At 48.9% G+C, this 27,914-nt stretch overlaps 13 protein-coding genes across 13 annotated transcripts, besides 1 other annotated feature; 6 read left to right on the plus strand and 7 right to left on the minus strand.

The window, feature by feature from the left end:
* Window positions 1-61: 61 nt before the first annotated feature.
* N7525_003622 (TIP41 family protein) lies at window positions 62-984 on the minus strand (the record flags this gene model as incomplete). The annotated part of the gene is made up of 3 exons (XM_002558926.1): window positions 62-175; window positions 229-619; window positions 683-984. The coding sequence occupies 3 exons, from the start codon at window positions 982-984 to the stop codon at window positions 62-64; spliced, it is 807 nt and encodes a 268-aa protein (XP_002558972.1).
* Window positions 985-1,250: 266 nt separating this feature from the next.
* Window positions 1,251-1,274: a sequence feature (Short protein (N7525_003623, KAJ5838435.1) was converted to a misc_feature.).
* Window positions 1,275-1,563: 289 nt separating this feature from the next.
* Window positions 1,564-2,842, plus strand: N7525_003624 (aurora family serine/threonine-protein kinase; the record flags this gene model as incomplete). Its single annotated transcript, XM_002558925.1, has 2 exons — window positions 1,564-2,652; window positions 2,708-2,842. 2 exons carry the CDS (start codon window positions 1,564-1,566, stop codon window positions 2,840-2,842), a joined length of 1,224 nt encoding a protein of 407 aa, XP_002558971.1.
* Window positions 2,843-3,398: 556 nt separating this feature from the next.
* N7525_003625 (mitochondrial inner membrane protease ATP23) lies at window positions 3,399-4,262 on the minus strand (the record flags this gene model as incomplete). Its single annotated transcript, XM_002558924.2, has 3 exons — window positions 3,399-3,626; window positions 3,677-3,936; window positions 4,001-4,262. The coding sequence occupies 3 exons, from the start codon at window positions 4,260-4,262 to the stop codon at window positions 3,399-3,401; spliced, it is 750 nt and encodes a 249-aa protein (XP_002558970.2).
* A 193-nt stretch (window positions 4,263-4,455) lies between these two features.
* On the plus strand, window positions 4,456-5,978 carry N7525_003626 (glutamate 5-kinase; the record flags this gene model as incomplete). Its single annotated transcript, XM_002558923.1, has 5 exons — window positions 4,456-4,495; window positions 4,547-4,734; window positions 4,810-4,920; window positions 4,974-5,069; window positions 5,124-5,978. 5 exons carry the CDS (start codon window positions 4,456-4,458, stop codon window positions 5,976-5,978), a joined length of 1,290 nt encoding a protein of 429 aa, XP_002558969.1.
* A 310-nt stretch (window positions 5,979-6,288) lies between these two features.
* N7525_003627 (putative beta-1,6-glucan biosynthesis protein (Knh1)) lies at window positions 6,289-7,418 on the minus strand (the record flags this gene model as incomplete). Its single annotated transcript, XM_061212769.1, has 4 exons — window positions 6,289-6,357; window positions 6,423-6,990; window positions 7,064-7,164; window positions 7,227-7,418. The coding sequence occupies 4 exons, from the start codon at window positions 7,416-7,418 to the stop codon at window positions 6,289-6,291; spliced, it is 930 nt and encodes a 309-aa protein (XP_061069790.1).
* A 244-nt stretch (window positions 7,419-7,662) lies between these two features.
* On the plus strand, window positions 7,663-8,665 carry N7525_003628 (signal recognition particle receptor subunit beta; the record flags this gene model as incomplete). Its single annotated transcript, XM_002558921.1, has 2 exons — window positions 7,663-7,875; window positions 7,931-8,665. 2 exons carry the CDS (start codon window positions 7,663-7,665, stop codon window positions 8,663-8,665), a joined length of 948 nt encoding a protein of 315 aa, XP_002558967.1.
* A 775-nt stretch (window positions 8,666-9,440) lies between these two features.
* Window positions 9,441-11,200, minus strand: N7525_003629 (cystathionine beta-synthase CYS4; the record flags this gene model as incomplete). The annotated part of the gene is made up of 4 exons (XM_002558920.2): window positions 9,441-10,034; window positions 10,090-10,766; window positions 10,829-10,863; window positions 10,941-11,200. 4 exons carry the CDS (start codon window positions 11,198-11,200, stop codon window positions 9,441-9,443), a joined length of 1,566 nt encoding a protein of 521 aa, XP_002558966.1.
* A 1,451-nt stretch (window positions 11,201-12,651) lies between these two features.
* Window positions 12,652-14,086, plus strand: N7525_003630 (hydrogen/calcium exchanger domain-containing protein; the record flags this gene model as incomplete). The annotated part of the gene is made up of 2 exons (XM_002558919.1): window positions 12,652-13,445; window positions 13,495-14,086. The coding sequence occupies 2 exons, from the start codon at window positions 12,652-12,654 to the stop codon at window positions 14,084-14,086; spliced, it is 1,386 nt and encodes a 461-aa protein (XP_002558965.1).
* A 223-nt stretch (window positions 14,087-14,309) lies between these two features.
* On the minus strand, window positions 14,310-15,098 carry N7525_003631 (putative cyclin-dependent protein kinase complex component; the record flags this gene model as incomplete). The annotated part of the gene is made up of 1 exon (XM_002558918.2): window positions 14,310-15,098. The coding sequence occupies one exon, from the start codon at window positions 15,096-15,098 to the stop codon at window positions 14,310-14,312; it is 789 nt and encodes a 262-aa protein (XP_002558964.2).
* Window positions 15,099-17,281: 2,183 nt separating this feature from the next.
* N7525_003632 (uncharacterized protein) lies at window positions 17,282-18,973 on the minus strand (the record flags this gene model as incomplete). The annotated part of the gene is made up of 4 exons (XM_002558917.2): window positions 17,282-17,887; window positions 17,957-18,427; window positions 18,486-18,765; window positions 18,813-18,973. 4 exons carry the CDS (start codon window positions 18,971-18,973, stop codon window positions 17,282-17,284), a joined length of 1,518 nt encoding a protein of 505 aa, XP_002558963.2.
* Window positions 18,974-19,542: 569 nt separating this feature from the next.
* Window positions 19,543-20,064, plus strand: N7525_003633 (uncharacterized protein; the record flags this gene model as incomplete). Its single annotated transcript, XM_002558916.1, has 1 exon — window positions 19,543-20,064. The coding sequence occupies one exon, from the start codon at window positions 19,543-19,545 to the stop codon at window positions 20,062-20,064; it is 522 nt and encodes a 173-aa protein (XP_002558962.1).
* A 640-nt stretch (window positions 20,065-20,704) lies between these two features.
* On the plus strand, window positions 20,705-23,073 carry N7525_003634 (ankyrin repeat domain-containing DHHC palmitoyltransferase family protein; the record flags this gene model as incomplete). The annotated part of the gene is made up of 4 exons (XM_002558915.1): window positions 20,705-20,974; window positions 21,039-22,180; window positions 22,232-22,344; window positions 22,403-23,073. 4 exons carry the CDS (start codon window positions 20,705-20,707, stop codon window positions 23,071-23,073), a joined length of 2,196 nt encoding a protein of 731 aa, XP_002558961.1.
* A 2,366-nt stretch (window positions 23,074-25,439) lies between these two features.
* N7525_003635 (uncharacterized protein) lies at window positions 25,440-26,996 on the minus strand (the record flags this gene model as incomplete). The annotated part of the gene is made up of 2 exons (XM_002558914.1): window positions 25,440-26,061; window positions 26,137-26,996. 2 exons carry the CDS (start codon window positions 26,994-26,996, stop codon window positions 25,440-25,442), a joined length of 1,482 nt encoding a protein of 493 aa, XP_002558960.1.
* Window positions 26,997-27,914: the final 918 nt, after the last annotated feature.

A 27,914-nucleotide genomic window follows, 5' to 3' on the forward strand; every position in this document is an offset into this window, starting at 1 on the left:
CTGTATTCGGGCAAGGGTTGGCTATGCCCCGTGGATAACCAGAATATGGAGCGTAGATCTCTCAATCGCCTAGCACCAATCGCTCGGAGCGCTTTTCTACCACAGGGAGAATCTCCGAGAGCCGGTTGGGATCTCTCAAGAAAGCCGGAATATCATCCCTAGTTGCTGCTAACATCTTTGGATGATTCGTCAGATCACACATCAACGTTATCCCATGACAGCACATACCTGTCGAACTTTCTCATATTCACACTCCTTCGAGACATATTCCCGAATAACCTCCCCTGTTGCAAATTCCACATAGATTCGAGTATCTCGGAGTCGGATCAAAACATGGTCAAGCCGCATGAAGAACCTTGTCAATAAGAGGAGTCTTCCTGGCATGACTCTGATCTTGCAAGACAGCATGGTGATCCCATTGTCCGCCAGCTCGTCTTCATAAAGAATAACCTCGTCAAAGAAAAGGATGGGGTCTGGGCGCTTCAATAATTCAATTGGAATCGGCTTCGTCGTTGGTTCGAACGGCCGCGCATTGGGATGGAGGGTGCCCCTGTAGTCGGTACTATATGACCAGTCGAACGGCTTCACGACTTCTTTAATTCCTTCATGGGTTTTCTCTCTGAAAATCAAGCCATTAGCGGCAACGATCGAATAAGCGCAAGTCAGAGGGCCACTAAAATACCTGCTCTTTTGCCATTCTCCCGAGTACGCGACCTGGAGCATGGATTGACCAGTCTTGTCCACCAAGTCCAAGGCATCAAACGCATTGAAATTGATGCCCCAAGTGCCCTTCTCGTGCTCTATTGCAACATAATTATCACCGAAAATCATTTCTGGGGGTGCAATGCCGAGTTTCCGGGTCATTTCTTCGATCGGGTCGGCCTTGAGAATGGGTAGCTTCTGTGTCGAAATTCGAAACCCGTTGATGGTGATCGAGTTGGGTTTCTTTGCCTCCGGGGAGACGGTGGCACATGTTGTTGCCATGGCTAGAGTTTGACAAGAAGCAGGGAGAGATCAAACTAGGGATCTCCAGGGCGATGTATAAATGTTTGCGATTGGAGCTGATAGCGATAACCCCGCGGACGGAGAAAGAGGCGGTCCGACCCTGCAGTATTTGTTCGGCAGAATATTTACAGGCTTCGGATGCGTTGATTTTTATATTCCTCTTCCAACTTCTTTGTATGTAGTATCCCATTGGATTCATTATCTGGTCAGGATTCTGACAGCGTCGTCATCACCTCTAGCTGCAAATGCAACATACCTACAAGCATTAATCGTAGCGGAGATAGACATAGACGCCGAGAGCGGAGAGAACGGCGGTGTGATAGGGTACATATATTACATCAGCCGGGCGTTGCTGGGGTGACGCCTTGGGATCGCCCAAACACCCGAGCTTCTATTTCTCTCTCCATCTTTGCGATTATCCTCCATCGACCAACGACTAACCCGGTGCAAAAGTGATCATGATTGCACTGGACTAAACTTAGATGCAGATTTGGCTTCTTTTTATACAGTTCTCTTCTTCCCACACCTTATTTTCTCCTACCGTTATCCCATACAACCATGGCGACAACCAAGACTCTCGAAGCTCGCTTTGAGCATTTGTCCATGAAAGATGAGAAGGAAAATGGAAACATTGATCGAGCCTATGGCAAGCAAAAGGTATTTGGCTTAATGCAATCTGGTTGGAGATCCACCTCGCTGATCCGATTTACCAAGGCCCCGGTCTCTTCAGCTCAGTCAAACAGCAATTCTAATCGAGCTCAACTATTAAAATTGGCTCTTCAAAATAATAATGATAACAAGGCAAATGCCATGAACGTCCCAGCCTCGCCAGGTCGGGGATCCCACGGCGCATTGGTGACCCGGAGCACCGATGAAAACGGCAGTCAACGCACATCTTCTTCCCTCTACGAGCAGCCAGCCGTCCCCAAGGAGCTGCACTTGGGAATGTTTGAAATTGGTAAACCACTGGGAAAGGGCAAGTTTGGGCGAGTTTATCTTGCCAAGGAACGTTCCTCTGGCTTCGTCTGTGCACTGAAGGTGCTACACAAGTCTGAGTTGCAGCAGGGTGGTGTCCAGAAGCAAGTCAGGCGTGAAATCGAGATCCAGAGTAACCTACGTCACCCTAATGTCTTGAGACTCTATGGTCACTTCCATGACAGCAAACGAATCTTCTTGATCCTCGAATTTGCTGGCCGTGGTGAGCTGTACAAGCACCTTCGCAAGGAGCATCGGTTCCCGGAATGGAAAGCCGCACAATATATTGCACAGATGGCTGCAGCATTGAAATATCTGCACAAAAAGCACGTCATGCACCGTGATATCAAACCTGAGAATATCCTTGTTGGCATTCATGGAGAGATCAAAATCAGTGATTTTGGCTGGAGTGTCCATGCCCCCAACAACCGACGCCAAACCATGTGTGGAACTCTCGACTACTTGCCCCCAGAGATGATCGGTCATGGTTCCAAGGACAACTATTACAGCGAGAAGGTGGACTTGTGGAGTCTAGGTGTCTTGATGTATGAGTTTTTGGTTGGCGAGGCTCCGTTCGAGGACACCCCTGCCATGACCCAACGGCGGATTAGCAGGGCAGATATGTCGATCCCCTCCTTCGTGAGCCCAGAGGCGAAGGACCTTATCAAAAGGGTGAGTCAATATTTCTACCCAATATACAAAGCCCGGTTGCTCACATAATATCTAGCTTCTTGTTCTTGATCCCGCTAAGAGAATTCCCCTCGAGGAGATCCAGCGTCATCCTTGGATTATCAAGCACTGCGAGAAAGACGATCGCACTGTGAAGCGCAGTTCGGGTTCTTCCAAGGAGGGCAAAGCATGAACCATCACTTCCCCCTTGCATTACAGAGTTTCTGGGGGTTATGGTTATCTTTTCTGTTTGAAATTTTCTCGTGTGGAGTTTTGGTGTTCTGAGCCTGCAAGCATTTTCAAGGCGTCTTAGGTTTTTCTTGGAGGAGAGGTACTCGCGATGTGGCGATATTTTGATCTTAATTTTATTTCGCCTCCGACCTGTTCAATACAACATTATGCATTCAAGCAACATAAGAAGATACGGCTACTTGTGGTATCCGATATGTCTTTCATTTATAACCAGAACGTAGGGTGCAGAATAGCATGGGACTAGACCTAGGCTGTGACAGCAACCATGATAGTGACAATACTTTGATCTCACCTCACCTCTGGTGCCCTCAGTTAGATTATACATACGGAGTGCATATGTAGTCTTGCCTATCTTTATGCGTAGAAAGTCTCAAAAGGAACACCAGAAGATAGGGAAGGTTCATGTCGCTAGTGAAACCAATGAAATATAGTACATCCAAACAATATCTATCATACAAAAGGGTGGAGAATAGTACAAGGCTGCATGAGTTGTGGTATCATCGGTAGATCTCATCAAATGGGCGTGTATCTCTGAAACAGCTATCCCAGACCTCATTGACGACCCTTGTGGCATGGGCTTCGTCTTTACAAGTTGGGCGTGCTCGCACAGACAGGATGGCTCTTCGTCGCACGCACTCTTGGTGTTGCTGCGTAAGCTTCCACTGCCCTCTCCGGAAGAACTCGCGGGCCCATCTGCACTCGCCGCTGAGCGAACTAGCTCGAATCTAAACGGATTTAGCAAACATTGGCAAGTTAAGACGAGAATAACACATACCTCGGTACATGCTGCATGCCGCAGATTATCAGACCAATTCACTTTGAACCTGAGGTGGTCAAACGCATGAACCATCTCATGGGCCATGGTATCTTCGAGGTGTCCCTGGTCCTTCATCTCATTCGCGCATATCAGGATCCCATACTCCGGATCAAAGCCACCGCCCTTCCGATCAGTGCATCGACGACAGTAGATATTATGACTGTGAAGATCGCCTCCTAATTGTTGAATGCTTTCGCTGAGGAATCGAATCGTAGGACCTTAACAAATTGTAATTGACCTTGTCAGTATCCGGCTCAGATAACTCCTACACGAGTCACTCACTATATTGAAGAAGGTAATCCCGCTGGTCCTCACAGCGCTTGCAGTCTGCTTCTTCATTGCGAGTGTCTCGCGCAACACGGAACTGCTCGATTCCTTCGTTGGACATCTTGCCCGTGAGGATGGAATAGATATTGCGAAATTGGGTCCAGGTGTCATCACCGGGGATGAATCCTGTAGTATCAGGCTTTCCATTTGAAGGTGCAGCCGCACCGGGCGACTGGGCGTCTGTCATCTTCGATGGACTTGTCGAGAACACACTCATCACTGCGCGCGATAAAGCGAGATCCTCCGCAAATGGCGGTAGTGGATGGCAGAATCGGCGCCGTAATCGGGCAAAAAGTGCTCTTCCGCGATTTGTCGCGGGGCAGTGAACAGAACAGGCCTTTCTGTATTCTTTTTGTTTGTTTTCTTATTTATTTGTTGCTGGGAGGTTTATTTAAAGTAGAATTTGCGCCATGGCGACCTCATCGGGTCTCACGATTGTGATCAAATTAGGTGCGGGGATCTATATCTGTTGATGACTCGAGTACTGACTCAATGTACCAGGAACGAGTTCGATTGTCGACGAGAAAACCCACGAGCCAATTCTTTCGATCTTGACATTGATTGTGGAAACGGTGACCAAGCTACACAGAGATGGTCACCGGGTCGTCCTTGTATCATCTGGTGCCGTGGGCGTTGGACTACGAAGGATGAATGTGGACGAAAGACCAACATATCTGCCACGCATACAGGTATGTCGTTGATTCTACAGCACAAGAAGCCCATATGATATTCCCAATGGGGAATTTGCTAAATAAAATCTATAGGCTCTCGCTGCAGTTGGCCAATGTCGACTGATGAGTCTTTGGGATAATCTATTCGGGCATCTCCGTGTCCCTGTGGCCCAGATTCTTTTGACGAGAAATGATATTGCTGATGTATATACTCTTATATCTGTTCAGGCCTGTTCCTCCACTGACACACAATACAGAGAACCCAATATGTCAATGCGCAAAATACATTTGGGCAGTTGTTTGATATGGGAGTGATCCCTATTGTCAACGAAAATGATACCCTGGCTGTTTCTGTAAGGAAATCCCCCTTTCAGGCATGGCCAAGCATCTGATCCAACGATTCCTAGGAAATTAAATTTGGCGACAACGATACCCTTTCTGCAATTACTGCGGCAATGATCAAGGCCGACTATCTGTTTTTGATGACCGATGTCGACTGTCTCTATTCGGCGAACCCTCGAACCAACCCAGACGCAAAACCCATTGAGGTAGTGACCGATATCTCCTCTCTCGAGGCTGATGTCTCATCAGCAGGCTCCTCTCTTGGGACTGGGGGTATGAGCACGAAGATTGTGGCTGCTAGGCTTGGAACCAGTGCTGGTGTCACTACGGTTATCACCAAGAGCTCAAAACCGGGCAACGTCCACGACATTGTGAAATACCTACAATACCTCGAGGCTCGGTCCAATGGCGTAGCAGCTGACGACCAACATGAGACACACACTGCCCCCCTTCATACCCGATTCATCCGTTCAAATACCCCGATTCAATCACGGACATTCTGGCTACTTCATGGACTGTACCCACATGGTACGTTATACATCGACCGCGGAGCTTACCACGCACTCTTGAATAATGCCAACCTTCTCCCGGTTGGAGTGGTCGGGGTTGAAGGCCATTTTGGACAGCAGGAATCCGTGCGGCTAGTAGTTGTTGATCGGCCATCCCCAGATGCGTTGAATGGCGATTTTATCCACCACAGTGAGGAACCCAAGGAAGTCGGTCGGGCTTTGGTGAACTACGGAAGCATTGAAATCACCCACATCAAGGGCCATCGCAGCACACAGATTGAGACGCTACTTGGCTATGCCGATAGCAACTATGTGGCGATGCGAGAGAACATCTCATTCCACCCAGAACACCGCAAGCATAAGGTGACACCGTCCTTAACACCAGCCTTGGAGGAATGGAAGTCCCCTTGAGACATAATATTGGTATCATCTGGTATACGCATACTATTACGAACAGAAGCGGAAGACTTGCATTCAACATTCAACTGCATTAGATGGTCGATATTCCCAGTCAAAGCTTGATCATTTCAATATAAAATTTGCCCGAGATATATAGGCCAGCAATTAAATCAAAAGCGGAAAAACAAACGTTTATGCCTGGGTAATTCAGGAAACCCCCTAAGGCGTGAATGAAATCTTGGAGATTGATATTTCCACGCCAATCCAAGCGCCATGTAAAGGTATCCGAGAAAACAAATATGACAAGATGCTCGAAACCCTATCAATCACTCCAACGCTCCAGCCACTTCTGCATTCTCTTGTCTAGTGTGGGCGCAGGAGCTGGCGCGGCCTAAACAAAAACAAAAGGATTAGCTTTCAAACCCAACCGACAAGCATTCAAGCGATCAAACTCACCGTGTTCTCGATGGTGTTTGCCGTCCACGTCGCAAACGCTGTATCCGTGTACTGGACGGTTGGCGCACCTAGGTAGCTAGTCGCAATGGAGAACGGGAAAGGCGGGTATTGAGGAGTGGCCGATCTGGTTGCGATAGTAGTCCCAGCGCTCTTGGGCATTGGGGCATATTTGATCGGGCCAGTCTGCTCGCCGTACGGGACAGTATGCTGGTCAACCGCAGCAACAGCACCAACTCCAACGCCGCCGACAGCAGCCACCTGTCGTTTGCGCAGCTCATTGTGCTCGGCTTCGCCCTTGACGGTTGGGGTTGGGAACTGCAAGGCCGTTTCGGTTGAGGAACTCTTGGTGAGACTTGAAATGTTGAAAGTTGAAACGAGGTCTGCCTCAATGAGGTGGTCATCGTCTTGGACCGTAGGCCAGGGAATAGCTACGGCGGGAATCGGCTGCATTGTTTTGATCGCATTCGTTACTTTGGTCGAGAAGGTACCTTTCATGTTGGTCAAAGTGAAATGGGAAGTGAATCCGGACCAGTAATCATGAGGGCCTGATAAAACTATCTTGAGGAAGCTAATTGAAGGGGACATTGGTCAGTCACAAAGCGAATGGATGAAGCCACTGATGCTGGGGGGAATGGCCTTACTATGCATTGGGTTCATTTCCACCGATATTCTGGTCAACTCGAAATGACACCATGTCACCAGGGGCATAAGCACCATTGTTGATGACTTGAGATAGAGTGTCCTGACCTCGGGGATATGTGGTTAGCTCTATGTTTTTCCATTTGAGCAAAGAGAGAAACGTACATATGAACCTGTCGTTTCGTCACCGGCACAGAGATAAAAATTATAAGTTGAAGTCGGCTCAGCCTCTAAGCCCCAAAGCAGGCTCACGGGAGCTGCACCATCGAAACTCAGGTCATATGTAGTGATCCGAGAACTGATCTGGCCATAGACGGCCGTAAATAGCAGGGCGGCCTGAAGCAATTGGACTCTCATGGCTGTGATTGAGAAACACAAGTTTTGAGAGAATGGAGAATAGTCTCCCAGTCAAGTGATTGAGGGAAATCATCCCTTTTCATATCTGGGCCTGGTATGTGCATCATCATTCCAAAGCCCTTGAGCCCTTTAGCCCTTTATAGAACGAGAACGTGTGATGTGCACTAAGATAAGGGTGGTCCGTGCTATCAACGCTGTCAAAGTGTCCCCGAGGTCAGCCCACAACTCTTGACAACTTACAACCATGTCGTCTCAAGCAAACTGGAACTCAGTGACTGGCATTGCCACACTGCTGTTCGATGGCAATCTCGTTGCCATTGCTATCGCCATTCTCTTCACCTTCGGTGTCCCGATCGCACTGCACATCTTATTCTTCCAGACTGTAGCGTCTCCGCCCTCGAGCAACTTCCTCCTCCTAGGCCCCAGTGGAGCTGGCAAAACTGCTTTTACAACCTTGGTAGGTTCCATGACCTGAATGTGGTCGAGCTCTTGCTAACTTAACCAATCTATAGCTCGAGGCCAAGTCCTCACTCGCGTCGAACAAGTCGCACAGCACCCACACCTCTCAACAATCAACCCTAGTAACCGTGACCTTACCACCTACTGTCCCCACCGGATCTAACCGCTACCGATCCGTGAACGATCCCTCTTTGAAGGAGGCCACCCGGAATCCAATCAAGTACCGCATAAAGGATACCCCTGGCCATGGCAAGCTCCGCGCGTCGCAAGGGATCTCCGAGCTCCAGACCATGACGCAGTCAAAGGACATCAAGACAAGGCTGCGCGGCGTGGTATTCATGGTCGATACCGCTGCTCTAGTTGACGAAGCGACGCTCCGTGACACAGCAACCTATCTGCATGACGTTCTTCTCTTTCTCCAGAAGCGCGCAAAGAACGGGTCATCGAGCAAGCGGACCACTGAAGTCCCTGTCTTAGTCGCTGCGAATAAGCAGGATCTATTCACTGCATTGCCGCCCGGTGCGGTGAAAGAAAAGCTGGAAGCAGAGATTGATCGCATCCGCAAGTCGAAGACCAAGGGTCTTCTGGATGCAAGTGCGGATACCGAGTTGGAAGACGAAGAGGAGATCTTGGGTAATGATGAACAGGAGGCTTTCAGCTTCAAGCTTCTGGAGCACGAGGTCGGTGTCAAGGTTGATGTGGTTGGTGGTGCTGTCAAGGGTGACTTGCAGGAAGAGTTCGGATCTGGAGTGCGCCGCTGGGAGGAGTGGGTTGGTATGTGCTTGTGAGCGATACGACCTTTTTGCTCTCTTGTCTTGATGCTCCGTAATAGTAAATAGGCGGCCCTATCATGGTTTGCTTGTATATGTTATGCCCCAAAAAAGTGCACCAAGGTCTCTGAGAGGCTACGTGGTTTTCTATTGATATTGCCAATCCAACCCTAGTGTCTGTGTAGCTTGGATATCGATCCTGATGGTCGGCAGTGATACCTAGGTAGGGACCTAACGGCATGAAAGCGATCATTTCCACAGCGTGGCGAGGTATAATAAGGTACAATATTCAATTGTCTTGGGATCAGGGCCTCTGCTCATCTTTGCCAATGCCTGCTTGCCCACCCTGGGCTCCAGCACTAGTTGAATCTAATGATAACTCATTGTCACTACAGCCACCCGTCCCTTTAACGGTGGTACTTTTCCCAGTGAGAAGTTGGATGTGTAAAGATTGTCATTTGGGGATTTGGAGTGGACAAAGTCGAGAAGATCCCTACAGGTGAAGTTATATCTGACCTGAATCAACGTCATCGCCACCTAAGCCGAATATGTTTGGAAAAAGAACCATGTATATATGCTCTATGGTGTGCATTAAGTATTAATCACATTCAACGCCAGCCTTTGCGCTGCACGATCTAGGTATTTCAATCCCACAATGTGTTGAATCCCATCGGGGAGCCCTCATGCCAACGCAAGAGAAACGCCTATCCCAAAATATCAATGTTCAGGAATGTTGAACCCTTACCCAACAATGTCTCATGCGAATGCATTTCAGGAAAGAAACAAAAACATTTTAGGCCTTGTTCGCCTTGGACTGGTGCAGCATCCAAGTGAGCAGGTCAACCTTGGTAGCGATAGCCAATGGCTTCATCGCACCGCTTGCGTCCTTCTCGGTCACGACCGCAGCGCTGTTCCACTCGAAGAAGCGGTTCAGGACACTGAGAGGGGTATCCATGGTGATCTCGATAAAGCCGCGACTCCGGGTCCGAGGCTTGAGGGAGTCAATGCCCTTAGAGAGATCACGGGGGTCGGTGACCACCTCGGAGATCTTTGAGAAGTCAAACATGACCTCGGAGACGGGGCTCTGGCCCGTGGCCCGGCCGTGCGTCAGTCGGCTCAGAACGTTGCCCAGCGTCACGAGACCGACGAGCTTGCGTCCGGAGGGGGCAAGGACGGGAAGTTGATCAAAGCCTCGGTCGCGCATGACCTCGATGGCAGTCTCGCAAGGGGAGTTGGCTGTCACGGTGGTGATGGGCTTCAACCGCAAGGCGCTGACCTTGGCATTGGCCAGGGAGTCAGACTCGGGCTCCTGGGTTTGAGCTGCGGATGCAACGTCCGGGAGCGACGGGAGCAGATCGTTGGCTGCGAGCCAGTCGTCATCGGCGAACTTGAACCCAGTTAGCTTGAATGTAAAATCAATGGAATAAATATTTTGATCCCACCTTGGAGAGATAACTTCTGATGCTGTCGGGAAGAATCACAACGACGACATCGTCCTTGGAGAACTTTTTGGCCTCGTTAGCCTTGACCAGAGCCGCAATGGCACTGCCACTGCTACCGCCGACTAGCAGACCCTCCTCGGCAATCAAACGCCGGGAGTACTTGAAAGACTCCCTGTCTTCCGTCTTGATCCATTGGCTCACGGCACCTTGGTCCAAAACCTCGGGGACGAAATCATATCCAATGCCCTCAACCTTGTAAGACTCGTTGGCACGAGCTTCGTTGAGGGAGGGAGGCAGAGCGAGAATAGAACCGAAGGGATCAGCGGCGATCACGTTGATATCGGGGTTGTGCTTCCGCAGGCCACGGGCAAGACCGGTGATCGTGCCACCGGTTCCAGCACCAGCGACAATAGCACTGATCTTGCCATTGGTCTGGGTCCAGATCTCCTCGGCGGTGCCAAGCTCGTGTGCCAAGGGGTTGTTCGGGTTCTCGTACTGGTCCAAGATGTGGGCGTTGGGCAATTCCTTCTCGAGACGTCTGGCAACGCCGATATGCGATTCGGGCGAGTCAAAGGCGGCTTCGTTGGGTGTACGGATGATAGTCGCATTCAAGGCACGTAGGACGGAGACCTTCTCGGCGGACATCTTCTCTGGGAGAGTGATAATGGTCTTGTAGCCTGAAGAATAGATAAAATTAGGACGGGTCGGACAAGTAGAGCTTAGACAAATAGGAACATACCCTTGACGGCACCAACCAGTGCCAGACCGATGCCACTAATGAATCTCAATTAGCTTCGGTGCCTATGACCGCCTGAAGCGGAAGAGGTAAAAAACAGAGAAAAAGCACCTACGTGTTGCCACTGGTAGGCTCAATGAGAGTATCACCAGGCTTGATGCGGCCAGATCGCTCAGCCTCTTCAATCATGCGAAGGGCAATGCGATCCTTGACACTGCCACCGGCATTGAAGTACTCCAACTTGGCGAAGACAGTAGCATCGATTCCCAAGGTGCGGGGCAGATGGTTCAGTCGCACAAGGGGTGTGTTGCCGATCTGCTGGGTGATTGTGTCCAAAGTGACCGGCGGGATGCCGGGGGTAGTGGTAGAAGCCATGATGTGAGAGAATGTACGGAGTGTACAGAAAGTACAACGTATGTCGTAGTGAAGAAGGAAGATTTCGACTTTTGCGCCCCGCCCGATGATAGCCGTGTGGGCCCATGGTTACATAGTATCTACGGAGTAGCAGTACTTGACTTTGTTATAGGTTTATAGGTTTATAGGTCTGTAGGAATAGTATATTATAATACGAATGGTCGTATATACCTAGGTATATGTAATTCTTAGAGTGATTAATCTATCGTATACCTACCTAGGTAAGTATGTAGCGGTGAAAAGTCCAGAAAGTATTCTTATATTAAACAAGTGTAGGAAATATTAAATAGAAAGATCCAATGCAATTAATTAGGGCTATATAGGGCATGCAGTAATGGCATTTTACCTACCTAGGTATAAAGAGTGCTGTCCCAGTCCTTCAAATGTTCTATACTATAGGTATATCTACGGGTGTTGTACACATGAACGTCACCTTACCACTATTATGTTATATATTTCTATATATTTTAAAATCTATGAGGCTAACTTTGATAAAGGGGGAAATATCTATGGAATAATTATAACTAAAAGATACTATTTGTTAATGTAGAGTACTCCCTCTTGACACCAATATTCATGGATATCCATCTCCTTCTTAAACCTGCTACTCCTGCTACTCATGCTAAACACTTATGTTCACACTAATCTGAAGAACTAGATCCCTACATAACTATGTAGTTGATTGGCCAATAAATCCCCTGAAGGGTCATGTTGATCCAGACCAAGCTTAACAAACTGAACAAGCTTAACAAGCTCTCCAAGCACGCATATCATTACCCGATTCCATACAGAGTATGCAAAATGTGCATATTTACCTGGGTTATCTCCACGGAGTACTCCGTCCACAGCCAAGATCGTGGCTGTGCAATGGCTATTCTCCACACGCTTAGCGTTTCATCCCCTGAGACGGCGAATATTTGAATATTTATGGACACAAAACGGTAATCTGAAGAGAGTGTTGGAGAGTGTTGGATTGTGGAAGTCGAGTATGGCAGTACCACTCGTCAACTCGTTCATCTCCTTCCCCCCCACCCCTCGCTTCTTGAGCCAAATCGCAACACGAAGGAGACGATCTTCACAGGAGAAGCATCGTGGAACACATTTCCATTGTGGCTGCGCCAAGACCTCCTAGTTATGCATATTGAAACATTCGAGGGCTGATTGGCTCTGTCCAGTGCCAGCGCACTGGGCATGTTGTTTTTTAATTTGTCTCCTTTATATAGTGAAATTGCGGCCCAGCTTATGTTGTACAGTTCCTTTTATTTCCTTGTGCTGTGTTGTGCCGTGTTTTCTTCTAGCATCTATCGAAATCCATCCCTATTCTGATTTTGTCTCTGGTACTTTGTGTGTACTTCAACCTCTCCGAGCTCTCCAATACTGCCCGGTCTATACGGAATAGTTGTTGGTGAAAAATGGGCTCAGTCAGGTCAACACATTCACAGGAGCTCCGTCTCCGTGGGGGTGACCAGCCCAAGGCCGTCCAGGAGAAGCCCTCGCAGAACTCGATATTGCCTACCAACTCCACCACTTCCAAGCGGGCATGGGCCTTATTTCGCGTGGACACAGCTGGAGAGAGCGGTCGAAGTGGGATCCACCCATGGCATCTCCTCAAGGTATGCTTTAGGAGTGTCTGTACGCTTTCGATGGTCGTGAATATACTCTGGCCATTTGTTCCCGCCGCGATTGTCATGCATTTTGCGCGACCCGATCTTCACGTCTGGGTCTTCAGTCTCAATTACATCGCCATGGTGCCTTCAGCGAATCTGCTCGGCTTTGCCGGCGGAGAGCTAGCCAAAAAGTTGCCAAAGATGATAGGCATCATCGTGGAAACAACCTTGGGCGCGGTGGTGGAACTCGTGCTCTTTATGGTTTTGTTGTATAACCATGGCCGGACCGAACACTCGGATCTGATCCCTGTCATCCAGGCCGCTATTCTCGGTTCCATCATGGCCAATCTCCTGCTTTGCTTGGGCATGTGCTTCTTTGTCGGCGGTATCAAACGTCATGAGCAGACCTTCCACGAGGCTGTCAGCGAAGTTGGCACTGGATTGCTCCTTGTCGCGGGTTTCGGTCTGTTGATCCCAAGTGCATTCTACTCCGCACTGCGTGGAAGCGTCAATGCACACTTCACTCTGGTGCAGTTGAACGAGTCTGTCCTGACGATTAGCCGTGCCACCGCGGTGATCCTTCTCGTAGCGTTTTTGATGTGAGTGGCCTAGGCCCTAGCCTATAATTTAACCACTAACACTCGATAGATTCCTTTTCTTCAACCTTCGCAGCCACAACTCAATTTTCGATGAAATCCTAGAGACAGATGAACACCACGACGAAGACCGACACGAAGAAGCTGCGAGAGCAAAGCTCACAATGATAGAATGCTTCGTTGCCATCGCCATTTCCCTGACCTGCGTCTGCATGTCCGCTGTCTTCCTAGTCCAAGAAATCGAGTACATCGTGGAGCGCGGCGTCTCGGATAATTTCCTCGGTTTGATTCTCGTCCCTCTGGTGGAAAAGGCCGCCGAGCACCTCACGGCCATCGATGAAGCCTGGGACAACCAGATCAACTTTGCACTCTTCCACTGCCTGGCCCCTTCGATACAAACAGCACTGCTGAACGCCCCGCTCACCGTCATTGTTGGCTGGGGTATGGGCAAGGATATGGGGTTGAACTTCGAGATCTTCATGGTTGTCCTCCTTGTGCTTTCGATTCTGGTCGTGGGGAATTTCTTGCGTGACGGCAAGTCCAATTACCTTGAAGGTTCTCTTTGTGTTCTGGTTTACTTCATCATCGCTGTTTGCACTTGGTACTATCCTGCAGTGCACGTAACCTCGACGAACCAGTCTTGAACGTCGGGTAGTTTTTAAGCGTGCATGGTTCGCGAATATATTGCATACTGTATATCACTCATGATTGGTGTTTTGAGCGGTTTTATGGGTGGACTAAAGCTCCATAGATGGTCGGCATAAATAACTGTCTGAATAACAGACAGCACCTAGCTAGTCAGATAAGGCCACATAATGTAAGATGACCTCATATGAGACAAAAATATAGTATGATCCGACTGGAATGCTATTCCAGGGTAGTGTGAGGGCGCAGGGCTTCTTTCATCAACATCTGCGCATCAACACGCAGCTCAAAGTCGGCCAGGAAACAAAAGCCGATCTCGAGTTTCGACAACTCTTGCTCACTGACTCCACCAACCTTCGCAACCCGGCTATGCGGATAACTCAGGTCCTCTAGAGCCTTCGAAGCAACCCAAACACCAGCAAGCACAAGCCTGTGCATATTCTTCGGCAAAACCATTAACACATTCTCGACCAGTGTCATCTTAGATATATACACGCTAGCTGCGAGATAGACCGCCGTAGACATAGGACAGTACCTATGTAAACGAAGCAGATACTCGTTCAATGGAATTGGCGGCACCTTCTTTGACAGAAACTTTTTCGCCAGGATAGCCATCTGAATGGCCTCTTCCGTCGCCCTCACCGGGTCGACAGGATTATCCGAGTCCTTAACATGCAACCCGACAGTTTTCGCCTCGCCCTCAGCAGGGGTATCAGAACCCATAGGCGTGGAGCCATGCGCATGCAGCTCATCGGTGCCGACAGGCTTCTGGGCATAGTAAGCGCCTAACCGCTCAATATTCAAACAGAGCAAGTGTAATGCAGCCTCGGGCGAAATATCAAACACGGCGGTGGTCTGCGACGAATCAGGATCGTTGGCGGGCTGGTGACGGTCAATATTATCCAGCGGCGAGCCGAGTTTCAGCATGGTTGGCGCGGGGGTTGCGTTTTGGTTGGAATTCGTGTCTTGGGACACGGGCATGGTCGTGGTTTGTGTTACGGCGGTGGCCATGGTGTGCGCGTGTGGATAATTTGCTCTTTCACTGCCACGCGCAGGCGCGGGCTTGGTAGGGGGTTGCGAGTAGAGCGCACCTGGACCTTGAGGTGGATGGCTCCCCGGCTGGGTATCTCATTTTCCAATGACTGGTCTCTGGCCTCTGGTGGGACTTGTGCTCAATTTGTGGGAGATCCTGGGTTCGATTACGAGGTGGAGGACCCGAGGCGGTATTGACGGGGTCTTCGAGTTGTATAGCGGGGTGAGGGTAAGTTGTTTTGGGTTCTATATGGAATGAGAGCCGATCAATTTCTAACCCCAAAATTCGACTTACCTTGAATCCGAATATGTGACTGAAAGATATAATTTAATATTTTGAATTAATTTGAAATCAATAAGTACATGAGTAAGGATTGAAGCAGAATGAGAAAGGGACCTCAGATAAGAAAGTTGCCACATGTGACCTTGGCCTTGGCTCTCTCCATGGATGAACTATATACAACTTGTAAGCACACACAAAATGTACAATTTGGCACCAGAAAACAAAACAAACCTCCTAACACTCCAGATAAAGATAAAAAAAAAAGAAGAAGAAGAAGCCCTGAACTCCCGATCCCGGCAGACGCAGATATTCGTGGATGGAGCAACAAAAAGCTTCTAGAACCAGCAGTATGCATCCCGTCCGCGATGCCCAAGGACACGCCGACCCGAGCACGACATCCCACGTACACCAGTGTAGATTGGACTTGGTACTCTAGTCTCGTACCGAATACCAGAGTCCCGGGTACTCCAGGACCGGGTCCCCGACGAACCCTGTGCCGGGTATCTGGTTTCGTAGTTGACACTGTCGTCGAACCGAACGTTCTTATACGTTCGGCGGGGTTCACGCATCTCCACGTCCACGGATAGACGTGTATAGGAACGAGGTGCCGGTCGCCGGGGCTGCCGCGTTTCAACCCCGATTGACAATTTTACGGAGTCATACCTCCTTCTAGCAAAATTAGCGGCCATTTCATAGTCAGGGGGATCGACCACAAAGAGCCTGGGGGGCGATTCATGGGCTGGCAGTGCATACCGGGATCCGTGAACAGGTTCTGACCTGTAAACCGAATAGGAGGGCCGGTATCTCATGTCTGTCGGGTGTAGGTATGTGCGGTGACGTGTTTGCTATCCTCTCGTTAGTCTCTTGTTCTTGATACTCGATGGAATAGACTCGAGGGCAATTGGAGTGATAATAAACGATCCTTGAACAATGCATGGTGAAACAAAGATACTTTTGAACAAGGGAGTTATTGAAAGAACATGGAGAGATAAACAATGAAACCCACAAACCTCAGACACAGCCGGACGGGTGAATTGCCGGAGAAAGCATGCGTAAGAAGACATGTGAACAATGGCAAGGCAGATTCCTTTCGAGGGATAAAGATAGAGAAGTATTGGTAGACTTGGATTGAAACAAAGATGACTTGATAAAGCAAAGCCTTTGTGGTATGAAAACAAAGAGCGATATGGCGAGATATCGACTCGATTTTATACTCGGTCTCTCGACAATGAACAGGGATTTGAAGGCAACATCTTGAAGAGGAGACCTATAATGAAGCTATTAAATGTTGATATTCAATATTTTTCTCATTCAAAAAAGGGAATGGCTCATACAAACCTGAGGTCACAAGGGCGCAGTTCAACGAGTCAGCGGCCTTGAAGACCAAACTGCCCGACCAAATCCCAGGTTCAACTTCTTCCATCACACCAGAAAATGTCGATGTTGGAGTTTCATCTCCAAAATGAGGGTATATCAAAGAAGTGATATAGTATTATGGACAGGGATACTCTCCCTAAGTCAGGCGTTGAAGAGCCGGTGAAAGGCGAACAACGTAGCACCTGTTATTGCCCATAGCGTGTACCAGCAACTTTTCGGAGAATAGTATCCAATGCCCTATGCAGTACCTGGCGCTGCCTGACATATTCACTGCGCAACATTATGCAGGAGTGTTAAGGCCAAGAAGGACTTCAGCCACACCTGAGCGTCAAATCAGCGGCCGTGCCACTTTGGGCGCTAAAACAGCCAACGGCGATTAAGAGCCAACCATTAACATCTTCGACTGCAACATCAGACAAAATTTCATGCATGACGTGTAGATCCATAGAACCATGAGGAGAAAGAGGGAAAAAAAAAAAAAAAAAGCGCTTGGGCAGCAAGACTATGTCCACCTCTCAACTAATCTATCCTGATTACTATCACGCTGGTGGAGAACATCCAAATTGAGCTTCTGGACCCCATTTTGAAGACTCATGAGTTCTTTCTCGAGGCCCGAGAGCGCTAACACCTCTGAAGGATCGCGCAGTGATGTTTCATAGTGAGAGTTGGCGTGCAATGAGCAACGAAGAAGCTGGGATGCATTATCCAACGGGGCCAAACAAGTCATCAGAGGAACATTCACCCCTATATTGAGGTTATGAAGTGTTTCGGAAATATCATATCGCTTCTCATGGAGGTCATCAACCCCTCCATCCTCGCGCGGGTGGATCGATTCTGGCGGTATACCAACGCGCCTCAGAAGTCTTTCGAGTGATGGTTGGGCAACTACAGGTGCAGTGGCCGTGCGAGCAAGATGGAGGCCTGGCTGTAACGATCGGCGTCGCAGAGATTCCCGTCGGGAAGATGGCTGTGTAACGAGTTCGCTGCCTGCTTCGGATTGATATAACGCGGCTAGCTGTTCTAACAGTTCCGAGGACGACTCCCGGACCCCGAGTTGGTTTGTGAGATCTTGCTTTGACAAAGTCATCTCGATCAACATGTCAAGTGCCTAAAAAAAGTAGGAATTAGTTCATTGCTGATTGCTGATCAATGGCACTACCGAGCCAGAGCCTCATACCTGTTCTAGTTTCTCCTGCGATGCCATTCGCAGCTTATCATGCTCATTCTGGAGTTCACGGAGGATGGGCTCTTGGAACTGCTGCCTGGTCGATATCTCTGCCAAGATCTCGATCTCTGGATACAGAGACTCTAGTTCTTCCTCGAGGGCAGTGCTCATTGTCCCATCCACATCGTCAGAGCTTGAGCCTCCTGCGTGGATTGTTTCCAGGTATAGTCGATCGAGACGGTAGTGTATTTCCTCCGCCACATAGTCTGATAACAGCGAACTAAGATGGCTTGTGCGCTTGACCGTAGATGCATCGTTCCCACGATACTTGATACTGGACATGAGCGTTTCTAGGCTCGCCAGCGCCTTGTCGTCCTGTTTTAACCGGGTAGATAGAGAAGCGAGTATTCTCTTGCTTTCCGCGCCCGACTTGTCGGTCGCGGATCTAAAACCGGCCTCCAACTCATCGGCAAGCTCAGTTGCCTATACAGAATCAAAATCAGCAACACGCGACGACTTTCTGTGACGGGCATGTCCTTACCGCCATGGTAGTAGTGTGCCTCCCCGCTTCATGTTTCTTATGCAGCCGAGCGATATCCCGGCTCCGCTGTTGCTCGATATTATTTTCCAGACCCAATTGTTTATTGATGCTTGCACATTGGAACTTCAAAGTCTCAGTCTGTTTCAGAATTGCTGCTGTTGAGGCTTCGAGGGATTCGATCGCGTCGCGGAGTTCGTCTTCGAGGACAGGCCGTGTTGCACCGAAGTCGGGGTTGTTGAGAATAGGCTGAAGAGCGCCAGAGCTTTCCAGCTTGAGGTATCTGTCTTCCGTTTAGTTCTGTCTTGTGATTGTACAAATGAGACGTACAACGCGAGCTCATCTTTTGATAGCAGGGTGTCAGGGCGGAGATGCTTGGACGCCCATTGCACATTCCTGTCATCCTCAAATGACTCAACCACCTCCTGCTTGACTGGGAGATCTCGATCCTTGAGAATCGATATGAGCTTGTCTGTCAAAGTGTCTTCCATTGTTGTTTTGAGGGGTTGCGATGCGGAGACCTGATAAACAAGGAGCTTCGAGAGTGGAGCTCCAACTTCAAAAGTCCTTTGACAACACTCTCCGGGGTACGAAGTATATTTTTCTAATTTATGTTTGGGCAACAGAGTTATTGCGCACGATGTTCATTTATACAGATATAATACTCTGGCTTTGATATAACTTAGCTATATTATGCGCAACTTACACGAGAAATAACATATTGTGCGAGCATAAATCCCGTCTTTTAGCCAAGTCCTCTCAAGATATAAGCCCAATTAAAAAGATAAAACCATTGATATGGCTTTGAAACAACTTCTGATTGTTCGTTTGGGCCTTCATATATATCTTTCACCCCAATGTTTTGTCTATGGACAAAGGACATTTTGTTTTGGAAGCCAACAAAGGTTGGATCGAGTATAAAAAGGTTCATTCCTCAGGGTCTTGGAATACATCACCATCGACTCGAGCTATCTAACTAAATATTTCTATTCGGACGCCTTTAGCACTGATCAACACTGACATAAGTAAGAATCCCCTACGCTAACCATCAACCATCACTATGGATGCACCAACTATGCAGGCCTCGCGAGAATTTTTCACCAACTCACGAAATGGTTTCGTCGTATATCTCCAGGGACTTTCTGCCGGGGAAACCTCAGGTCAGGACGTTACTACAATCCAAACAGAGCTTCGGCGTATATCCCACAGACTCTCTGGGTGGACGGGGCTTCTAGATGATCCCAACGAGCTGACTTGCAGCTGTCTTTCGGACCGGTGCCGCAACCTCTCGAGTATTATTGTGGAAGTTGCTGAGCTTGTCACTATCAGGGACGGGCAGCTCCCTGTCACAGTTATGAAGATGTTCAATATGCTGGCTATGCAGGTAGGACGACTCACTCTTGACGGCCATCGCGAAGAGGACGAGTATGCGCAAGGGTTCGAGCGCATGGCCAAGGATGAAGATCGTAGATGGCAGATTGGGTCTCAAGGACCGGATGACGGTAGAGCTGCAATTCTTTTTGGCTTGTGGACTCGTATGAACCGCACCTCAGAGCATGGTCTGGATTGCACATGCCGGTAATCCTTCACGTCTAACTTTTCTTATAGGTCAATAAAACAACTGCAGATACAACTGAGACCAGACTGTTAGTGTAAAAGTAAGGCATAGATATTGAAAGAAGCAGCAATGGCTGTATATGTAGTATATGTACTGGTAGACGGAGTATAACGAGAATATAAAGATCGGCAGATGAGAGGCCGAGAACCAAAAATGCGGCTGCCTGTGGCTGAGTAATCAGGGCAAAAAAAAAGAGAAAAGGAGCAATTCAACATACGGGTTAAAGAATCGAATTAGAAATAGAATATATTCAATCTATTTCTACTTCGAGTATACGAGTATATGGAGTGAAGTACAGAAGAAGACACAGTCTTAAGTGTACCTACAACATAGGTATACCTCCAGGGCGACGTGTCTCTCGATTAGCGTCTCCGCAAACCCGAGTCCGCCTTTCAACTTTACCCTCTTCATCAATCTGTTTACCTATTTTACATATCTACCTCTGACCATTTACCCCTTCCGAGTTGCGCTTGAAAATAATTCCAAGTGCGCCGGCGACCGAACCGCAATGTTCCTTTAGACTACCGAAAACAACCCAGTCCTCGAATCGAGTCTCCTTTCCAACCGACTGACATTCGATACATATTCAACAGTAGACCCCGAAATGTCTGCCAAAACCTCTCCAGAATCCGGGGAACCCAGCCCCGGCCAGACCCCCGGTTCGACTTCTGCCTCGAATGGCAACGGGTCATCCACTCCGAACGATGTTGAGATGAAGAGCTTGCGCCCTGATCCCCCTAAAGGCTCAATTCCTCTGGGGGAGGATATTATGCAGTTGGCTCGGATGGGGGAGATTGGCACTATGCAGAAACTGTTCACGGCCAAAAAGTTCACCGCGAACCACCGCGACGAGGAGGGGATTACACCGCTGCATGTTCGTAAAAGCCCAGCGCAACATAACAAGAGATCTGTTTACTGACCGCATTCTCTCTTTTTAGTGGGCGGCAATCAACAATCAATATGCGATGTGTAGATTCCTGATCGACTCCGGAGCCGACGTCAACGCCAAGGGAGGAGAATCGGTGGCAACACCAGCCATGTGGGCTGCCCAACGGTGTCACTATTATATTGTAAACCTACTGCTCCAGAATGGAGCGGATCCTCTTCTGACAGACGTCCAAGGATACAACATCCTACACCTTGCGACCATCGATGGCAACGCTTTCCTACTCGTGCTGCTTCTACACCAGGAGATCCCCGTGGACGTTGTTGACCAACAAGGGCATACTGGGCTGATGTGGGCTGCGTACAAAGGGTATCCTGCATGTGTAGACTTGTTCCTACGATGGGGTGCCAATGCAAACGCCGTGGACGAAGGTGGCTTGACGCCGCTTCATTGGGCGCTGGTTAAGGGCTCAATGCCCTGTGTCCTGAAGTTGCTTGAATATGGCACCGACCGTTTCGCAAAGACCCGCGATGGAAAATCTCCTGCGACTGTGGCTCAGGAGATGAACACCCTGCGGGTTTGGTACCGCTCGCTCAACGAACGCGGCTTTGAACCTGATGGCACCCAAAAAGTGGTGCCTCTGGGCCTTTCAAGCTTCGTACGCAACAAGAGCATCATGACCAAGTTCTTCTTCCTCTGGCCTTTCTTGATTATCCTGGTTGCCATCTGGATGCTCAGTAACCTGGCGATCTTCGTTGCTGTGCCCCTCGTGTTAGTGACAGTCTTCGGGATGCAGTATGTCGCACAACAATTTGCGAACAAGGGGCCTATGGAATATCGCGTTCTGCAGAAGACACCGTATCTAGCTGGTGTCTTTGCAGGCACGTTGTTCTGGGTTGGCTTCCGCTATGTTTTCAAGGTGCTGCCGGCAACTTACTCATCGTCGCCGATTCTGAACATCTTGTTCACGGTCTTCTTTTGCTTGACTTCTTATTTCTACATCTTTTCCATGGTCCAGGATCCAGGTTACGTCCCGAAAGTGAGCAGCAGGAATCAGCAGAGAGAACTTGTTAAGGAACTCTTCGACCAGTGGAAGTTCGACGAAGAGAATTTCTGCATCCCATGTATGACAAGGAAGCCCCTCCGGAGCAGGCACTGTCGGCGCTGTGGGCGCTGCGTTGCAAAACACGATCAGTATGTGTCTTGGTAATATTTCTATTGATCTGATCACTAATGCTCAAATAGCCATTGCCCGTGGATTCATAACTGCGTCGGGTCGAACAATCTCCGCCATTTTGTTCTTTATATAGTCTCTCTCGAAGCTGGCATCATTCTTTTTGTGCAGCTAACTATTGCCTGTGAGTACTCGTGGCAAGGGAAAATATTGCCTAGGATCAGTCAACTAACAGGATGCAGATATCAATTCTCTACCCGCTCCTACCAATGCCACCTGCAATGTCATCAACGACACATTGTGTGACTATGCCTCTCGCGACCCCTTCACCCTGATTCTTAATGTGTGGATCACTCTCCAGCTGGTCTGGGTCACGATGCTGTGTGCTGTCCAGCTTGTCCAGATCTCTCGCAACCAGACAACCTACGAGAACATGCGAGGCCACCACATCGACCGATCCTACCCAAGCTCCCAAGCCTTTGCATCGGCCATGACTGCCGGAACCACGTCAATGGAAGCTGCTGGTCTTTCGGCTTCCGGACAAGGACCCAACCCGGCCCTTCGCGGCCCTCCCCCACACCGACGCAAAACCGGCTGCATCAAGCAATGGTCATCTCTCCTCGGAATCGACGCTTTTTGGACAACCGCCAAGGACGGTCTCCGCGATGGACCTCAGGCGGCCCGCCCTCGAAACCCCTTCTCCCGCGGTGTCGTCACCAACTGCCGTGACTTTTGGTGTGACCCGGCTCCGCTCTTTGGCAAGCGCCAGACTGGGGCGGCGATGCTCGGCGGCGAGGTGATCAACTATCACGATATGTACGAACCCCCAATGCGCATACACACTGGCAACCGGTCCGGTGACGGACCTGGTTACCGCAGCGTTGCTAGCGAGGACCCCGAACGCATGGTGTAAGCTGATCCGGGATCTGAGCGTATTTGCATTTGTTTTGTTTTTTTCCAGACCCTGCATTGATATCCTTCTGTGTTTTTATTATGCAAATCAGCGCGGTGTTGCATTACTGGGGCACGTGGCACGAGCAAATGTTTGCATTTTGCATTTAGAAGGGAACCTGTACAGTTGACGTCAGACATTAATGATTTATTTTACTATAATATTATGGGAGATGACTCTTGGACAAGAACAGGAACAAGAAAGTCCCTGGCTCTAGTGCCTATCCGGTATATATGACACAACCCACTTACTGTCCAAGGTTCTTTACCTAGGTAACCTCGAATTCCCGCAGTTTCACACCCGCATCAGATAAGATATATGGTTTCCCTTGGCCATGCAGTGGCCCTGCAGCTAACCACCAACACGCTGCATAAGGGCCGATTTCCGACTTTCCCGCGGTGTTTCTGGAAAGATACCTATCTAGGGAGGGCAGTCCTATCCCATCCGAAAGGGCTGATTGGTGCGTCCAACTGGGCCTAGGTCCAGGTACATATGTACATATGTAATGACCGGGGTTACGCTTTACATTACGCATTACGCGAGCATAAGACGTACCTGCATGGGAGCTCTGGAGGTGCATATGCCAGCGCACACTACCTAGGTACTTCTGCAGCTTGAGATCCTGGCACGGGGATGACGGCAGTAGTGACTCCGGATATGCAACCTTGGTTGCCGGGCTGCAGGCTTTCAGGGAAAAGGAATGTTTGATCGCCGAGGGTCCAGTGTGGCCTGATCTCGTCCTGAACTTTCTAATATTGTGGCGGTCAACGATTACAAGTTAGGCTGCCAACAATTTCTTGGCTGATTACTAGCACTGTATACAACATAGTGTAGCTAGAGCTGTCACCTCCCTAAACTTGCCTAGACACATACAGAACAGGCAATATGTACAATGTTAGTACATGATATAGGGTCTATCCAACGGCTTTCAATACTGGAGCCGGAAACAGGTCCGAATGACAGAACCCCAATCTGACACCTACCGAGGTAGGGAAACGAACCACAAGACATCAGATAAGTACATACGGAGCAGCAGTTTCCACTCTGGATACATCCGATATCGCCGAAGAGAAAGCCGAAACTCAGTGGGAAATTGGAGATCTAATCTCTCGGGTACCGGCCCAGCCTCTGGACCTATGGAGACAAACACGAGGCATGTGCATGGATGTTACGGGACTTTGGCAGAATACGGAAAGACCATTTATGCTAATTTCTTCAAGGGAAAAGGGTGCAGGATCTACTCCGTACTCCGTGTACTATAATTATCTTTTTACATATTTTATATTGTCCATCGTACGATGCATAGTATGGAAGCGCGGTTTCCGAATAAAATTACAGATTTAAGATTTACAAATTCACAGGTTTAAAAAATACCGAATCATAACAGTGCGTATGCGGGCTCCATCTCGCTAAGGACTCGACTAGGCAGGTGATGGAGCTCTAGGAAGCCACTTTTACTTAGTGCGGAATTGGGGAACTACGAATTGTATGGAGAAAAGAGAAGTTACGGTCAAGCCCAACGCAATTGGAAAAAGCAATGTATTAATATGAATACCTCAAAATAAAAAAGGAAGAAACAAAAAAAGAAACAAAAAAAGCAAAAACCGCCAAGTCCCCCAAGACAAGTCGATCAGATAAAAAAAATTTCGAGTTATCTGATCCATGCAGGACCCACTTGCCTTTATCTGATTTGATGTGATTCTTCACAATGGGATGGTTTGGGGAAATACCTACATATGTAGGTAAATCAGAGAAGCAAATCGATAACCTACCTAGGTATATTGTATATAGTATAAGAGTAGAAAATTCACAGCATACTAGTAACAGGTATACCATCCAGAATTGGGATCGACATCGATCAGCAGCTTGACAACTTTCGCGCGATTTTCTTGGATTTCCATTTTCTAATGTCCCGCACTTGCCAAGGAACCTTAGAAAGTGACTTCTGTTTCTTTTTTTTTTAATTACCGTACAACTTCCGATCGGACGATTCTATGTACTCCACTTAGGAGGTCGGGGGACACCTGGACACACTTCGGCACTTAAGATTATCCTAAGTTCTGGGCCGATCGGTAGTCTTGTAGACTTGAGAGAGCAAAAAAAAAAGAATTGAAGAAATATAGTAAACAAGCTCATCATTAACGCGAACAGAGGAAAAAGAAAAAGAAAAATCTAAATACACAAGTCTAAATGTTGAACAGAATAGCGAAGGGGAATCATCGAGAGCTGTCTCGGACATATTTTCAAAATCTCGGCCCACTTCCCCAAACCTTGGAAGTAAACCCGAGACACGAAACGACCATGTCACATTTTGTTTCACACATTTTTCACAGCATAGCGCGCACCCGGGTGTCCTGCACCAAGGGGGCACCGGCCAGCTGATCCGCAAATACGGAGCTCACGATCTCGCCGCCCCGCACAGCCAGCACTGACAACAAAGAATCACTCAGACCGTGGGTCTGCTCGTTGCAACCTTGCAGCCAGATACCAGCCTGGGCACTGACCTTGGCACCGTCGAGCGAAACACGGTAATCCCGGCTGGGGTTCCAGCCTGACGCGCCGGCGGGCCGCAAGCTGCGCACGTTCTGAAGGAGTTCCTCATGCGCGTCGCGGAGGTAGCCCGTTGCGACCATCAGCGCATCGACATCCAACACTTCCTTGCCTTCGCTCTCATTCTTGACCGACTTGACGTGGATGCGCATGCGGCTTGATGGGTCGTGGTGCTCGATCCGGGCGACCTTGGTCTCTGCAAGGATGCGCTGCTGCCATTGTGTCTCGTCCGGGTTCTCCACTCGCTGCAGGTACATGTCGTTGTAGATGGACTCGATCAGCTCCAGGCGAACCACGCTGTAGTTCGTGGCTTTTTCGGTAGCGATGCGCTTCTTGCGTTCTTCGGCGCTCATCTCGTAGAACTTGTCTACGCGCTCGGGGTTGAAGATTTCGTTCACACTAGAAAAGGGTAAAAAAAAAGGTTAGCTGGGTTATGGTACGAGCTGCGCAATTGTTCTTTTTGAGGAAACGTACAAGGGCGAGTCATCGCTAGGACGCAGAGCGGTATCACGGAGAATGAGGGTGGTGCGCGAGTTGGGGTAACGGCGGTGCAAATCGTGGTAGATCTCAGCGGCACTTTGGCCACTGCCGACGACGGCAATATTGTAAGGGGCCATCTCGTCATTCAGCATTTGGGGCAGGTGAGTACAGTACTTGGAGGAGTGCATGATGCGGGGATCCTGGGGGAAACCAGGAGGCATCTTAGCCTTACCACCGAGCGCAATGACGACCTTGCGGGAGTTGCGGGAGGAAATCTCGCCAGTACCAGTGTTGCGCGAGACAACGGTGAAGAAGTCGACAACACCACGGGAATTGGTGGGACCGGGGACAACCTCGACAACCTCCTCGCCGTAGTTGACAACATTGTCAAAGCGCAGGGCACACCAGCGCATGTAATCCTCGAACTCGACACGGGCGGGTAGGAAAGTGCCCAAGTTGGTGAAGTGGATGAGACGCTTCTTGTGGTGTAGGTAATTGAGGAAAGTAAAGCTGCTGCGGGGATCGCGCATAGTAGCAAGATCCTTCATGAAGGAGATCTGCATGCGCGAGCCCGGGACCAGCATACCGGAGTGCCAGGCGAACTGGTTCTGCTTCTCCAGGAAGCAAACCTTGGGCTTGAAGTTGAGGTCCTTCGAGGCACCGAGGGTGGGGTCCATAGCATCGTTCAGGGCAATGGCAACGGCGAGCGAAGCTGGGCCGAATCCAACACAGAGCAGATCGTGCATCTCGTCAGCACCAGTGGGTCGCAATAGCGACCGACCTGACTGTGGTTGGGTACGTGGCACCATGTCGTTGAGGAAGGAGAGCTCCGACTTGCGGGTAACAGGCTCCATGACGATTCAAGAGATTTAAGGTAAAAGGTAGAAGGTTAAAAAAAAGAAGGGTATGTATATACAGCCGAAAAGGGAAATCCAAGAGCTTCAGGGGAGAGCTTCCAAGGTTCAAATCCTCCAAGGAAGAAAGAAAAAAAGCAGGGAAAAAGGCTTTATATGATTCTCCGGAGAAGAAACGGATCAGATAACTTGACCAAGTGGATCCCCTTGAAGGTTCTCTGAAGCCCTCGCTTGAGCTTTTTGCCAAGTTTCCCGTATTTTCCTGGTTCGGGTGTTTTTTTCAATTTTATCGGATTTTATCAATTTTATCAATCAGTGAATTTCATCCGAGGTCTCCACTGTATGTTTTCTTTTTTACTTCTTTTTAGTCTACGGAGTACGACGGTAGTAATTTATAAATATTGACATATTTCTCTATCCCGTATTAGATCCACACTATATGCAGGAAGATAAAAGAAGAAGAAGAAGAAGAAGAAAAGGTTGCTTCATGCACACCACGATCAACCAGAGCATAGCCATTTATAATTAAGTGTCTTACGGCCGATGTCGGGAATGATTGGTTGTACGTATTATGGTATACATACGGAGTACATCTGTAACATGTTCACGTTGTTACCCCTCTTGGCAACGCATTGGACTCGTTTACAGTGGGACTTGCAGGAAAATTCCTCCGGAGTATAGAACCAGTTATTATTTTTTTGGCCTTTTTCTTTTTTTACCTTTCGGCGCTTGGGCGTTTTGAGGGGAACGATATTATATGAGCCTATTATTGCTACTGCTCTGCATATTAATCTTGTCAGTTTGTAATATATTATATAGGATCTCATACTACCTATATGTAGGCCTACGTCATTCATGACCGGACACTCTCCACTGCTCCAGGGCTGTTTCGGCGGCTGATTCAGCCGAGTAGTGGGG

Source organism: Penicillium rubens (assembly GCF_028828025.1).
Source record: "Penicillium rubens strain IBT 27055 chromosome Unknown utg000002l_segment0_segment0, whole genome shotgun sequence".
Lineage (NCBI taxonomy): Eukaryota > Fungi > Ascomycota > Eurotiomycetes > Eurotiales > Aspergillaceae > Penicillium > Penicillium rubens.